The 15,753-nt window shown below is 44.7% G+C and overlaps 1 protein-coding gene across 2 annotated transcripts in view; it reads right to left on the reverse strand.

The window, feature by feature from the left end:
- The window catches only part of LOC145344560 (nuclear transcription factor Y subunit beta-like), a 34,230-nt gene that overhangs the window by 2,691 nt on the left and 15,786 nt on the right, over window positions 1–15,753 (reverse strand). For both annotated transcript variants that reach the window (XM_080191756.1, XM_080191755.1), the window contains exons 2-6: window positions 10,590–10,683; window positions 7,627–7,760; window positions 5,819–6,016; window positions 4,946–5,030; window positions 710–789 (exon numbers count right to left, since the gene is read on the reverse strand). In XM_080191756.1, the coding sequence (XP_080047882.1) occupies window positions 710–789; window positions 4,946–5,030; window positions 5,819–6,016; window positions 7,627–7,760; window positions 10,590–10,683 (591 nt within the window). The remainder of the gene's footprint in view (window positions 1–709; window positions 790–4,945; window positions 5,031–5,818; window positions 6,017–7,626; window positions 7,761–10,589; window positions 10,684–15,753) is intronic.

The following is a 15,753-nucleotide window of genomic DNA, read 5'->3' on the forward strand; positions in this document are numbered from 1 at the left end:
TCTCACCGAAAAAAATTCACATTTTCAATTAATTACCAGCCTCAACATTTTTTTTTAAAACGTACATGGGATGTGGGTGTCGCTGGCTGGGCCAGCATTTATTGTCCATCCCTGAGGGCAGTTTGAGAGTCACCCACATTGCAGTGGCTGTGGAGTCACCATGTAGACCAGACCAGGTAAGGATCGGAGATTTGCCTCTCTAAAGGGCATTAGTGAACCAGATGGTTCCGTTAATCAACATTGGATTTGTGGCCTACCTTTAATTCTAGATTTTTACTGAATTCTGCTATGGCGGAATTCGATTCTAGGTCCCCTGGATCTCGGGATTACTAGTCCAGTGACAATATTATGACTCCACCTTCCTGAGGTGTGATGTCTCGAGTAGTGCTCTAATCAAAGCTTTGTATGTCGGTAACTTAACCTCTCTCAGTTTTTTGAAATACAGTTCAATAAAAGAAGTTCAACGTACCTATGCTGTCTTTGTATATTCTGAGGAATGAATGGACCCTACAATGGGGGTGGGACTAACTGGCAGCTCTTTCAAATAGTTGGCACAGCTATGATCAGTCAAGTGGCCTCCTATTATACAGCGTGATTTAACTCTGAGTATTAATCTCACAAATAAGAAAATGAGAAACAACACTGTAAATTACAAACACCCATTACTTCACATAAAAAATGCTTGAATGTTGTAAAGGTGAGCACTCACCTGTTGATACGATGTGGTATAAACCATGACATTTTGTGGCTGCCCATCTGCAGTGATTAATCCTGTTGTCAACTGATTAGCTGCGGATGGTAATAAGAAAGATATTCAGGTTCTGAAAAGCACAGCCGTATTTCTGCTTTAATTAAACTGAGATTGGTATTGCTTATCACACCAAATTGTTCACTGGGCTGTAAATAATATCTCTCTCACTGTAAATAATATTCGCAAAAAACCCTTGACTTGGCTGCTACATGACAAAAAGCAGGCAGATATTTCAGAACCACTGGGTGAAAACGTACTAAAAGACAAAGATTTAAGACACATTTTCTCAGGAATTGTAACTGCACAACAGGGACCTCAGGATTTTTAAAAAATACTCAACAGAATGTCTTCTTCTCATTGAAAACATGACATAATGTGGAATTTACAGCACAGGCATGGGCCATTTACCCCAAATAGTCAATGCCAGTCAACTAGCCAAAATCCCACCCTACCTCACCGAACCCCATTATGTCTTCATGTGTGGAATCAACCCCAGGGATTCCAAAACTATTCCTGGTTCAGTGATAGTACCTTAACAGTAGATTTATCAACTTACCAGTTTTTTACCAAACAATTTCACCCCCTCACCCCTCCCCCATACCTTTGGATGCAAAACTTAAGCAACGGGGGGAGGTCTTAATGACATTACTGTTACTAGAGAGGCGGTGCTCGACAGACTGGAGGGGCTGATTGTGGACAAGTCCCCAGGACCGGATGGAATGCATCCGAGGGTTCTGAAAGAAATGGCGGAGGTGATAGTGGATACCTTGGTGGTTATTTTCCAGACGTCGCTGGATTCCGGGGAAGTGCCGGAGGATTGGAAAACGGCTAATGTTACGCCGTTGTTTAAGAAGGGTGCCAGGCAAAAGGCGGGGAATTATAGGCCGGTTAGTTTAACGTCTGTGGTAGGTAAAATGTTAGAATCCGTCATTAAGGAGGAAATTGCGAGGCATCTTGAAGGGAATTGCTTGATAGAGCAGACGCAGCACGGTTTCATTAAAGGGAAGTCGTGTCTGACAAATTTACTGGAGTTCTATGAGGATGTGTCTAGGGCGGTGGATAGAGGAGAGCCGGTGGATGTGGTCTTTCTGGATTTTCAGAAGGCGTTTGACAAAGTACCTCACAAGAGGTTATTGCAGAAGGTCGAGGGACATGGAGTTGGGGGTAGGGTGTTAGCGTGGATAGAGGATTGGTTGTCAAATAGGAGGCAGAGAGTGGGGGTCAACGGGTGCTATTCGGATTGGCGGATGGTGACTAGTGGAGTGCCCCAGGGGTCGGTGCTGGGGCCTCAGCTTTTTACCATTTATATAGATGATCTGGAGGAGGGAACCGAGTGTAGGGTGTCGAAATTTGCTGATGACACCAAGACTGGGGGAGCGGCAAATTGTGCGGAGGGTGTGGAGAGTCTGCAGAAGGATCTAGATAGGCTGGGCGAATGGGCCAGGAAATGGCAAATGGAATTTAATGTTGGCAAGTGTGAGGTGGTCCACTTTGGTAGGAATAATGGTAGGAAGGGTTATTACTTACGTGGCGAAAAACTGCAGCAGGCGACGGTGCAGAGGGACCTCGGGGTCCTTGTGCATGAGTCGCAAAAACCCAGCTTGCAGGTGCAGCAGGTGGTCAGGAAGGCGAATGGGATGCTGGCCTTCATAGCGAGGGGAATTGAATATAAAAGTAGGGAGGTCTTGCTGCAGCTGTATAGGGCATTGGTGAGGCCGCAGCTGGAGTACTGTGTGCAGTTTTGGGCGCCGCACCTGCGCAAAGATATTTTGGCCTTGGAGGGAGTGCAGAGGAGGTTTACTAGGCTGATACCGGAGTTGAGGGGGTTGAGCTATGAGGAGAGGCTGAATAAACTAGGCTTGTACTCGTTAGAGTTTAGAAGGATGAGGGGAGATCTCATTGAGACGTATAAGATGATGAATGGGATGGATAGGATAGAGATGGAGAGACTCTTCCTGCTCAAAAAAGACAGGACTAGGGGGCACAGCCTCAAGATAAAGGGAGGGCGGTTTAGAACGGAGTTGAGGAGGAACTTCTTCACTCAAAGGGTGGTGAATCTCTGGAATTCTCTGCCCGTTGAAATGGTGGAGGCTGCCTCGCTAAATATTTTCAAGAAGCGGGTTGATGGGTTTTTGATAAGAGAGGGGATTAAGAGGGCGGGAAAGTGGAACTGAGCCACGACAGATCAGCCATGATCTTATTGAATGGCGGGGCAGGCTCGAAGGGCTAGATGGCCTACTCCTGCTCCTAATTCTTATGTTCTTATGTTCTTATGTTTCAATTACGAAAACAGAAAGTTGGTGGGGGGGGGGGGGGGGGTGACTTGATGGAGTTGTCCAAAATCACGAGAGGTCTGGACAGGGCAGAGAGGGAGATACTGTTCCCATCTGGCAGAAGGACTGAGAACCAGAGGGCACAGATGTAAGATGACTGGCAGAAGAACCATGAGCGCTTTGACGTGGCGAGTGGTTTGCATCTGGAATGCACGGCCTGAGAGGATGGTGGAGGTAGATTCAACTGTACCTCCCCAAAAAACATTGGTTAATTATCTGAAGGGAATAATTGCAGGGCTACGGCGAAAAGATGAGGGATGGGACTAGCTTCGTTGCTCTTGCAGAGAGCTAACAGCTTCTGTGTTGTAGCTATTCTATGATTGTTTAAAGCAAGACATGGTGAGGTCAAGGGAGAAAGTAATTGCCAGATTCAGCTTATTATCTTCCAAATTCCTGACAGTTTTAATTTCAGTCAAAGGACCAGCAATAAATAAAATTACAGCACAGGAACAAGCCCTCTGGCCCTCCAAACCTGCACCGACCATGCTGTCTGACTGAACTAAACCCCCCTATCCCTCTGGGGACCATATCCCCCTATTCGTGTATCTGTCAAGATGCTCCTTAAAAGTCACTGCCATATCCACTTCCACTACCTCCCCCACAGCAAGTTGCATCCACCACCCTCTGTGTAAAAAATCTGCCTCGTACATCTCCTTTAAACCTTGCCCCTCGCACCTTAAACCTTGCCCCTCGCACCTTAAACCTATACCCCCTAGTAATTGACTCTTCCGTCCTGGGAAAAAGCTTCTGACTATCCACGCTGTCCTTGCCCCTCATAATCTTGTAGACTTCTATCAGGTCACTCCTCAACCTCCGTCATTCCAGTGAGAACAAACCAAGTTTCTCCAACCTCTCCTCATAGTTAATACCTTTCACACCAGGCAGCATCCTGGTGATCTTTTCTGTACCCTCTGCAAAGCCTCCACATCCTTCTGGTAGTGTGGTGACCAGAATTGAACACTGTATTCCAAATGCTACCCTCCTGCTGTTAAATAGCAGTGGAAAACATCCCTGCCGATTTGAGGGCATAATTCTTCCAAAGTTGGTCAGGGGAGAGAGTTAAGTGCAGGAGCTCAGACTTTCCAACACCGGGCAACGTCTGCATCACATGCAGCAATCTCCACTAAAAAGAAAAGTCTACAGCTTTGGAACTACCTTGTGAATCCTCCCCTTTTGGCCTCACCATTGTTAGCTGTGCCCTCATCTGCCTGCTTGCCACCCTGTGGAAATCCCTCAAACTCTCAACTCTCCTTTGCAAAACCTCTGTCATTTATCACAACATTATAGGGTGGCACAGTGGTTAGCGCTGCTGCCTCACAACACCAGGGACCCAGGTTCGATTCCCGGTTTGGGTCACTGTCTGTGTGGAGTTTGCACGTTCTCCCCATGTCTGTGTGGGTTTCCACCGGGTGCTCCGGTTTCCTCCTACGGTCTGAAAGACGTGCTGGTTAGGGTGCGTTGACTTAAACAGGTGCCAGACTGCGGCAACTAGGGGAATCTCACAGCAACTTCACTGCAGTGTTAATGTAAGCTTTACTTGTGACTAATAAATAAAACTTTAACATGGCCCTCCTGCATCCATACCTTTAGACTCAGGGTCAGCCTTTCCTCATACAGCTGAGAATCACTATGACAATGTGTTTTTGCTGTGTTAAAGATGCTCTATAATGCAAGTTGAATAACAGCAGCGCATAATGAAGACCATTCAGATCTCACAGCATTAAGAAGGGTCTCCCAAAGTGAGCGCCCTTTGTTTCAAAAAAACAATTTATTCCACTTCCTTCCGGTTCCTTCATCATCCAGCAGACAATCTTGAATAAAAATTCTTTAAAAAAAATCAACATTCATACGTAGCACTTACAGAAAGTTTCTTCTGTGAGTTCTTCGCCAAGGCCATCTGTGCCTCCACCTGTAGATGTGTTTAATCCTTTCTCCCCTTTCATTGCCTGCACAATTCAATTGAGTTTTAATTTTGTTTCAATTTAAATGAAAAACGTGATGGGAAAAAAAAACTTTTTAAATGTGTGCCAACATGGTTTTAGTACTCTCCCCACAACAACTTGCATTTATATAGCGCCTTTAACATAGTTAAATGTTCCAAGGCGTCTCACAGGAGTGTTATCAAACAACAATTGACATCTTGAGCCATTTACAGAGATGCTAGGACAGGTGACCTAAAGCTTATTCAAAGAGACGTATTTAAAGGGGTGCGTTGGAGGAGGAGAGGGAGCCAGAGAGCTTTAGGGAAGGAATTCCAGAGCTTAGGGCCCAGGCAGCTGAAGGAATAGCTGTCAATGGTGGAGTGATGGAAATCGGGGGAGGCACAAGAGGCCAGCACTGGAGGAGCCCAGAGGCCTGGGACGAGGTTACAAAACAGAGCGGGGAGCAAATTTGCATTAAATATTCAGATAGCGAGCTTACACAATGATCAAGTAGAAGGGCCAGGCTGGCGTCGATACCTCCTCGTCAGCTCAACATTTCAGGTACGTTGACCATAATAGTCTGAGTTAGCGCCTCGCTGCAGGTGAGTTCAAATCAGGAGGGCAAATCCAGTTCAAGGAAGCACGCTCTCTTTTCTGGTGGGTTGGGCTGACAACAAAAATGTCCCCCACAGGAAACCTGCCTTCCCAGAACAACCCTAAATCAGAAGCTACTGGTTCATCCGCACCAACACTGGACAAAGACCACTCACATACTGAGTTTTTTGGGGATGTAAAAGTGAAAACAGTTTCACCTCTCTGAACTTCTGCAGGTAGAGTTTTAGTGGTTCCACGTAACTATCAAAGCCCAGCGTGGACATGGCAAACAGGATATCTTCGCCATTGATGGTTTTGCGTTTCTCTTGATGGCATCGCTCACTGGCCTCGGACGTAATAAAGCTGATAAACTCACTCACACATTCTTGAACGCATTCCTTCGCATCCTTAGCGATCTAACGAGAGAAAATTGCATTAGGCACACTGAGAGACAACCACACTGCAACTCCACATTAAGATTTTCTAAAACTCACGCAAAGACACACCATCTACTTCCCACCCAAGTATAGGGAGGTATTATTATCCGCATAGCAATTTCAAAAGATCTTTCTGGATCTGAAAGGTTTCGAACTGCACATATTAGAAGAATGAGGGGAGATCTTATAGAAACATATAAGATTATGAATGGAATAGATGAGATAGAAGCAGGGAAGTTGTTTCCACTGGCGGGTGAAACTAGAACCGGGGGTACAGCCTCAAAATAAGGGGGAGCAGATTTAGGACTGAGCTGAGGAGGAATTTCTTCACCCAAAGTTTTGTGAATCTGTGGAATTCCCTGCCCATGAAGCAGTTGAGGCTACCTCATTGAATGTTGTTAAGGCAAAGATAGATTTTTGAACAGTAAAGGAATTCAGGTGAGCAAGCGGGTAAGTGAGTTCACGAAAAGATCAGCCGTGATCTTATTGAACGGTGGAGCAGGCTCGAGGGGCCAGATGGCCTACTCCTGCTCCTAGTTCTTACGTTCTTAAGCCAAAAGGTGTAAGCTCTTTCGTTCCCCTGAATGGCTGTAGAGAACATAATGCCCTGAACAACAAACTTAAGCCCCAAAGAATATTCTTTTCGGCTTCAGAGCAAATAGCTTTATTTTGTATCCAATCACACGTTGAGGCACTGGGGGAGGAGATGCCAAACCAAGGCTCCACTCCCTATTCAGGCAAAAGTTTAAGACATTCTTTGAAACAGAACGTGGAATTCTCCCAATGTCTCAGCCAACATTCAGCCCTCAGCTAACAGGTTCAGAAAGCAATTACCTGCCCATTAATTTATCCTTTGAAGGATCTTGTGTGCAACTTGCTCCCCGTTGTGTCTGCGTTTCAAAAGTATTTCATTGTATTTGAATCACTCAGATATTCTGAGGATGTAATAAGCACTATATAAATGCACAAAGGAGTTACAAATTCCAGTCAGGAAAAGTGTGCCATGTCAGTACATGGGTTAGCAAGACTCAACTCGCACTTCCAGCTGCCAAATTGGCTGGAAATCTACCTGGGATATTTCTGATTCCAGTCTGACAGCCCTCCCTGTAACTTTGCAGACCGGTAGTAGGAGATTTGATATCAATCTAACTGGCACAATTAACTCTGTAGTTTGTGTTTTGAAACATAGAAAATAGATGCAGGAGTAGGCCACTCGGCCCTTTGAGCCTGTACCACCATTCAATGTGATTATGGCTGATCATGTACTTTCAGTATCCCACTCCTGTTTTCTCTCCATTCCCCTTGATCCCTTCGGCCACAAGGGCCATGTCCAGCTCCTATAGTTTCTCCACGAGATTCCCCAGCAATTTCCAAATGAAATGCATGGTTCCTTCACTCTACGGGATTTTGGAAGAACTGGCAGGCTCTCTCCAGCCATTTGCACCATAGTTAATTAATCTGTTACCTCTCGAGTCTATCTGATTTTTTGCTGCTCTACTTTGATCCAGTCAAGTGTGATGTGTATCAGGAAGTAGGGATGCTTAAAGAAAGGACCCATTTGAGAGCTTTAATGCTAAGTTGCACACTACCTTCCCTGTTGCAGGTACGGCTGATTTCATTATCCGGGCGACATTGGCAATCGGAAGATAGATGTCTTGTTCCCTGTAGGACTCTTTGGAACCATTCGTGTCATCATGATCACCAAGCCCCTCGTCAGTATCTCCTACAACAAAACAACTTGGTTATTATACAACTCCCCAACAAGAGAATCAGACAGGCAAGGTTTCACTGGAACATTAGAATTAGAACAATCCATCATGCCAGTGAAAGAGATAGGCAATCAGTCCCACTCCCCTGCCTTTTCCCTATTTCCCTACTATATTTTCCTTTGCAAGTATATATTGAAAGTTTCTACTTCCACAACCATTTCAGGCAGTGTTATTCAGATCAGAAGCTGCTGTATAATGATTTCTCATCTCCCCCCTCATTCTTTTATTAATTACCTCGAATCTGATTCTGCCTGTTTTAAGAACATAGGAACTCGGAGCAGGAATAGGCCATCTGGCCCCTCAAACCTACTCCGCCATTCAATAAGATCATGGCTGATCTTTTTGTGGACTCAGCTCCACTTGCCCGCTCGCTCACCATAACCCTTAATTCCTTTACTGTTCAAAAACGTATCTATCCTTGCCTTGAAAACATTCAATGAGATAGCCTTAACTGATTCACTGGGCAGAGAATTCCACAGATTTACAACCCTTTGTGTGAAGAAGTTCCTCCTCAACTCAGTCCTAAATCTGCTTCCCCTTATTTTGAGGCCATGCCCCCTAATGCACCCCCTCCAGTGCCAGGTTAGGTTGATTGGCCATGCTAAGAAATTGCCCCTTAGTGTCCAGGGATGCGTAGGTTAGAGGGATTAGTGGGTATAATATTTAGGATATGGGAGTAGGGCCCAGGTGGGATTGTGTTCGGTGCAGACTCAATGGGCTGAAGGGCCTCTTTCTGCACGGTAGGCTTCTCTATAAAGTTCTAGTTTCACCTGCCAGTGGAAACAACTTCCCTGCTTCTATCTTATCTATTCCCTTCATAATCTTATATGTTTCTATAAGATCTCCCCTCATTGTTTTGAATTCCAATGAATATAGTCCCAGTCTACTCAGTCTCTCCTCATAAGCCAACCCTGTCAACTCTGATATCAACCTAGTGAATCTCCCCTGCACCTCCTCCAGTGCCAGTATATCCTCTCTCAAGTAAGGAGACCAAAACTGTACACAGTTACTCCAGGTGTGGCCTCACCAGCACCTTATATAGCTGCAACATAACTTCGCTGTTTTTAAACTCCATCCCTCTAGCAATGAAGGACCAAATTCCATTTGTTTCTTAATTACCTACTGCACTTGCAAACCAACTCTTTTGAGACTTTTGCACAAGGACACCCAAGTCCCACTGCACAGCAGCATGCTGCAATTTTTTACCATTTAAATAATAGTCCATTTTGCTGTTATTCCTACCAAAATGGATGACCTCACATTGACCAACATTGTACTTCACCTGCCAGACCCTCGCCCACTCACTTAGACTATCTATATCCCTTTACAGACTTTCAGCATTCTCTGCACACTTTGCTCTGCCACTCATCTTAGTGTTATCTGCGAATTTGGACACATTACGCTTAACCCCCAACTCCAAATCATCTATGTAAATCATACACAATTGCGGTCCCAACACTGATGCCTGAGGCACACCACTAGTCACTGATCGCCAACCAGAAAAATACCTATTTACCCCCACTCTTTGCTTTCTGTTAGTTAACCAATCCTCTATCCATGCTAATACATTACCTGCAACACCATGCACCTTTATCTTAGGAGCAGTCTTTGGTGCAGCACCTTGTCAAATGCCTTCTGGAAATCCAGATACACCACATCCACAGGTTCCCCATTATACACTGCACACAATGTTCTCAAAGAATTCCACCAAATTAGCCAAACATGACCTTCCCTTCATGAACCCATGCTGCGTCTTACCAATGGGACAATTTATATCCAAATGTCTCACTATTTTTTCCTTGATGATATATTCAAGCATTTTCCCTACTACAGAAGTTAAGCTAACTGGTCTATAGTTACTCACCTTTTATCTACCTCCTTTTTTAAGCAATTTATCAAGAGCAGGCTTATATTAACACTGCAATGACATTACTGTGTAAATCCCCTGGTCGCCACACTCCAATGCCTGTTCAGGTATTGTGAGGGAGAATTTAGCATGGCCAATCCACCTAACACACACATTTTGGACTGTGGGAGGAAACCAGAGCATCCGGCGGAAAGCCACATTGACATAGGGAGAACATGCAAACTCCACACAGACGGTGACCCAAGCGGGAATTGATCCCGGGTCCCTGCCACTGTGAATTAGCAGTGCTAATGACTGTGCCATTGTGCCACTATATAAACATGAGTTGTTTCTTAAACATTCGTCCTGCCTGAATCTCTAAAACAAAACGGTGCAGTTTGTGTCACCAGTAGCTGTTTCTGTTATGTTTGGAATCTGTTGGTGGGTACTTAAGGGGCACAAATTGGAAACACTGCTGCCTTACAGCACCAAGGATCTGGGTTCAATTCCCAGCTTGGGTCACCGTCTGCGTGGAGTTTGCATGTTCTCCCTGTGTCTGCGTGGGTTTCCTCTGGGTGCTCCAGTTTCCTCCCACAGACTGAAAGACATGCTGGTTAGGTTCATTGGCCATATTAAATTCTCCCACAGTGTACCCGAAAAGGCGCCGGAGAGTGGTGACTAGGGGGTTTTCACAGTAACTTCATTGCAGTGTTAATATAAGCCTACTTGTGACACTAATAAATGAACTTTAACTTTACATAATGCCTGCACATCCAACTCATCTACATATTCACAGTGCACACTGATTTAAATACAATGGAACCCAATTCAAAAAGGGAGCCTTGACGGGTAATCATGGCTAGGTCAGTTCTGGGGAGAAATACCTCTGGCAGTGGTTTTGATATTCCTCTACTCAATGGCAAACATCAAGTCTTACCTTCGTGAGACTGTAAAACATAGTGGCTTCCACTAATGTAATCACCCGCAATTCCTAACTGAGAAGCATCTGTAGTGGAGCTGTCACCATCCATCTGAAAAATTGAGAAATGTCGAGTCAGAAATGATTAAATCAAATTGCTTTTGAAGTATGTTTAGAAAATAAACTGGAAACTGTATATAGTCAAATTTTTTTCTGCCATAGTACTGAATCCACATACAAATTATACAATCATTTATACAAATCAACTCAGCCCGATTAAAATCTAGAGTAATAAAAAATATCGAGGAATGGGTGATAGAAAGCAAGAAGTGGATATAAACAGGGCTTTCTCAAGTTGGCATGTACTGAATAGTGGAGCACTGCAAAGATCAGTGCTGGGTCATTGGTTATTTACAATCTATATTAATGACTTAAATGAAGGGACAGGGTAATGTCAAAGTTTGGCTGATGACGTCAAGCTAGGTGAGAAGGTGAGCTGCGGGGAGGACACAGAGAGGCTGCAAAGAGGTACTGGCACGTTTAGATGAGCGAGGCAACAAAACGGAAACTGGAGTGTGAAGTTATTGACTTTGGTTAAGAAGAGAAAAGCAGAATATCTTTTAAAAAGTGTGAAACTTGTAAGTGTTGATGTTCAAAGTGTTTGTACAAGGAACACAGAAAGTTAGCATGCTAGTCGCAACAAGAAATAGCATGTTGGGCTTTACTGCTGGGGGATGAGGTACAAGAACAGAAACATAGAAACCCGACAGTGCCGACCCTAATGTTAAGAAAGCCCACCAACGCCTCTACTTTTTCAGAAGACTAAAGAAATTTGACACGTCAGCTACGATTCTCACCAACTTTTACAGAAGCACCTTAGAAAGTATTCTTTCTGGTTGTATCACTGCTTGATGTGGCTCCTGCTCTGCCCAAGACCGCAAGGACCTACAAAAAGTGGTGAACGTAGCCCAATCCATCACGCAAACCAGCCTCCCATCCATTGACTCTGTCTACACTTCCTACTGCCTCAGCAAAGCAGCCAGCATAATTAAGGACCCTACGCGCCCCAGACATTCTCTCTTCCAAAATCTTCTATCGGGAAAAAGATACAAAAGTCAGAGGACACGTACCAACTGATTCAACAGCAGCTTCTTCCCTGCTGCTGTCAGACATTTGAATGGACATACCTTGCATTAAGCTGCAGTTTCTCTACACCCTAGCTATGACTGTAACATTGTATTCTGCACTTTCTCGTTTTCTTCTCTATAAACTGTATTTCTTTGTATAGCACACAAGAAACAATACTTGTCATAAGAACATAAGAACATAAGAAATAGGAGCAGGAGTAGGCCATCTAGCCCTTCGAGCCTGCCCCGCCATTCAATAAGATCATGGCTGATCTGTCGTGGCTCAGTTCCACTTTCCCGCCCTTTCCCCATAACCCTTAATCCCCTCTCTTATCAAAAACCCATCAACCCGCGTCTTAAAAATATTTAGCGAGGTAGCCTCCACCACTTCAACGGGCAGAGAATTCCAGAGATTCACCACCCTTTGAGTGAAGAAGTTCCTCCTCAACTCCGTTCTAAAACGCCCCCCCTTTATCTTGAGGCTGTGCCCCCTAGTCCTACTGTCTTTTTTGAGCGGGAAGAGTCTCCCCACCTCTATCCTATCCATCATCTTATACGTCTCAATGAGATCTCCCCTCATTCTTCTAAACTCTAACGAGTACAAGCCCAGTTTATTCAGCCTCTCCTCGTAGCTCAACCCCCTCAACTCTGGTATCAGCCTAGTAAACCTCCTCTGCACTCCCTCCAAGGCCAAAATATCTTTGCGCAGGTGCGGCGCCCAAAACTGCACACAGTACTCCAGCTGCGGCCTCACCAATGCCCTATACAGCTGCAGCAAGGCCTCCCTACTTTTATATTCAATCCCCCTCGCTATGAAGGCCAGCATCCCATTCGCCTTCATGACCACATGCTGCACCTGCAAGCTGGGTTTTTGCGACTCATGCACTGTATGTTAATACATGTGACAATAATAAATCAAATCAGTGCAGAAGGAGGCCGTTCAGTCCATCGAGTCTGCACCAACAACAATCTCACTCAGGCCCTAGCCCCGTAATCCCACCTATTTACATTACTAATCCCGCTAATTTACGCATCCCGGGACATTAAGGGGCAATTTAGCATGGCCGATGCACCGAACCAGCATATCTTTGGACTGTGGGAGAAAACCAGAGCACCCGGAGGAAACCCATGCAGACACAGGGAGAATGTGCAAACTCCACACAGACAGTGACCCAAGCCGGGAATCGAACCCAGATCCCTGTGACGCTGTGAGGCAGCAGTGCTACAAATAAAGAAGCATTGCTACAATTGGGCGGTGTTTTGGGGAGATGACATCTGGAGTATTTTGTGCAGTTTTGGTCTCCTCATTTAAGAAAACATTTACTTGCATTACAGACAGTACAGTGAAGGTTCACTGACTTGGTCCCTGAGGTGATGGGGTTGTCCTATGATGAGAGGCTAAAGAAATCAGGTTTATATTCACTGGAGTTTAGGAGAATTAGTGGCAATTGCATTGAAACCTACAAAATTCTGAGGGGACTCGATTGGGTAGATGCTGAGATTGTTTCCACTGGCCAGGGACTCTGAAACACAGAGGTCCCTGGATCAGGGCCAAACATTTAGGACTGAGATGAGAAGAAATTATTTTATTCAAAAGGGTTGTGAATCTTTGTAAATCTCTATCCCAGAGAATTCTGGATGCTCCATCATTGAATACATTTAAGAACAAGATAGACAGAGTTTTGCTCTGGCAGGGAATGATGTGCTGTGGGGAGCAGGTAGGAAAATGGAGTGGAAGCCCAAATTCAGTCCAGATCATGTTGAATGGCAGAGCAGGCTTGAGGGGCACTGTGGTCTACTTCTGCTCCTGTTTATTCTGTTCTAATAGGCTATCAATGAAAGATATAGCAAATACTGGGATAAATTTGTGTTAAACAGAAAGTCTTTCATTTATAGAGTTTTTCACTATCGCTGGACATCTCAAAAGTGTTTAATAAGCCAATGACACGCTTTTGAAGTGTAGCAACTGTTGTAATGTAGTTATCATGGAAGCCAAATTGTGCACAGCAAGCTCCCACAAACAGCGAGGTGATGATGATCAGATGATCCATTTGTGTGATGTTGACTGAGGAATAAATATTGACCAGGGGCCAATCCCCTCCTCTTCTTTGAAATAGTGTGAATATGTTAACATTTCCTTTTGACTGCAAATCTAAGCATGAGTTACTAATAAGCGTGGAAGAGTTGTCATGCTTTTTTGCCAGAGACTGGGTCCCTAAGGAAGCAATGGCCTAGTGGTATTATTGCTAGAGTATTAATCCAGAAACCCAGCAAATGCTCTGGGGACTTGGGTTCAAATCCTACCATAGCAGATGGTGGAATTTGAATTCAATAAAAAAAATCTGGAATTAAGAATCTATTGACAACCATGAAACCATGGTTGAGGGGAGACCTGATAGAAGTTTACAAGATTATGAGAGGCATGGATAGTCAGAAGCTTTTTCCCAGGGTGGAACAATCAATTACTAGGGGACATAGGTTTCAGGTGTGAGAGGCAAGGTTTAAAGGAGATGTACGAGGCAGATTTTTTACACAGAGGGTGATGGGTGCCTGGAACTCGTTGCCGGGGGACGTAGTGGAAGCGGATACGGTAATGACTTTTAAGGGGCATCTTGACAAGTACATGAATGAGATGGGAATAGAGGGATATGGCACCTGGAAGCAGATGGGGTTTTAGTTAAGTTGGGCAGCATGGTCGGTGCAGGCTTGGAGGGCTGAAGGGCCTGTTCCTGTGCTGTACTTTTCTTTATTCTTTCTTTGTTCATTGTTGAAAAACCCCATCCGGTTCATCCTTTAGGGAAAGAAATCTGCTGTCTTTACCTGGTCTGGCCTACCTGTGACTCCAGAGCCACAGTGACATGGTTGACTCTCACTGCCCTCTGAAATGGCCTAGTCAGTTGCTCAGTTTCAAGGGCAACTAGAGATAGGCAATAAATGCTGGAATGGATGGATTGTCTTACGAGAAAAGGTTAAACTGGCTAAGCTTGTATACACTGGGGTTTAAAAGAGTAAGAGGCAACTTGAGTGAAAAACATACAAGTTCGGGTGAGGTAATGACCAGATGGAACTGGAACTGGAGAGGATGCTTCCTCTTGTGAGAGTGTCTAGAATGCGGTGGGGGGGGGGGAGGGGAGATAAAAATAAGGGATCACTCATTTAAGACAAAGATTCATTTGTTTTTCTCTCAGGGTTGTGATTCTTTGGAACTCCTTTCCTGAAAAGGTTGTGGAAGCAGGTCTCTCGGAATTAACAAAGGGGTGAAAGGTTATTGGGGGTAGGCAAGAATGTGGGGTTGAGGTTACAATCAGATCAGTCATGATCTTATTGAATGGCGGAAGAAGTCTGAGGGGGTCAAGTGGCCTATTCCTAATTCATGTCTTCATAAAAACAGTTTCAAAATAATTTAGGAGTGAGCCAGAAGTGCAGCAGTTGATAGTTGCGTTTACAATGAAGGCTTTCTGATTGGGGCACAGTGAACTGGTTAAACGAGGATCTCGTACAAAGAACCGCCTGTTTTAGTTGGGGAATTCTACAGCACATCCACCTCTGTTTTAACTTCACTTACACTGACTGCATGTTTTAGATGGGATGAACTGAGGGGCATAGCAATAATTGACCATGTTAATGTAGGGCAGGATGCAGTAACTCATCAATGCCCAATACCTCTACTTCTCAGAAGACAAAGGAAATTTGACATGTCAGCTATGACTCTCACCAACTTTTAGACATGCACCATAGAAAGCATTCTTTCTGGTTGTATCACAGCTTGGTATGGCTCCTGCTCTGCCCAAGACTGCAAGGAACTACAAAAGATCGTAAATGTAGCCCAACCTATCACACAAACCAGCCTCCCATCCATCGACTGCCTACACTTCCCACTGCCTCGGCAAAGCAGCCAGCATAATTAACTACCTCACACATCACAGACATTCTCTCTTCCACTTCCTTCCTTCGAGAAGAAGATACAAAAGTCTGAGGTCACGTACCAACCGACTTGAGAACAGCTTCTTCCCTGCTGCTGTCAGACTTTTGCAAGGACCTACCTTGCATTAAGT

This window comes from Carcharhinus amblyrhynchos, chromosome 6 (genome assembly GCF_965287045.1).
Source record: "Carcharhinus amblyrhynchos chromosome 6, sCarAmb.v2.hapA, whole genome shotgun sequence".
Lineage (NCBI taxonomy): Eukaryota > Metazoa > Chordata > Chondrichthyes > Carcharhiniformes > Carcharhinidae > Carcharhinus > Carcharhinus amblyrhynchos.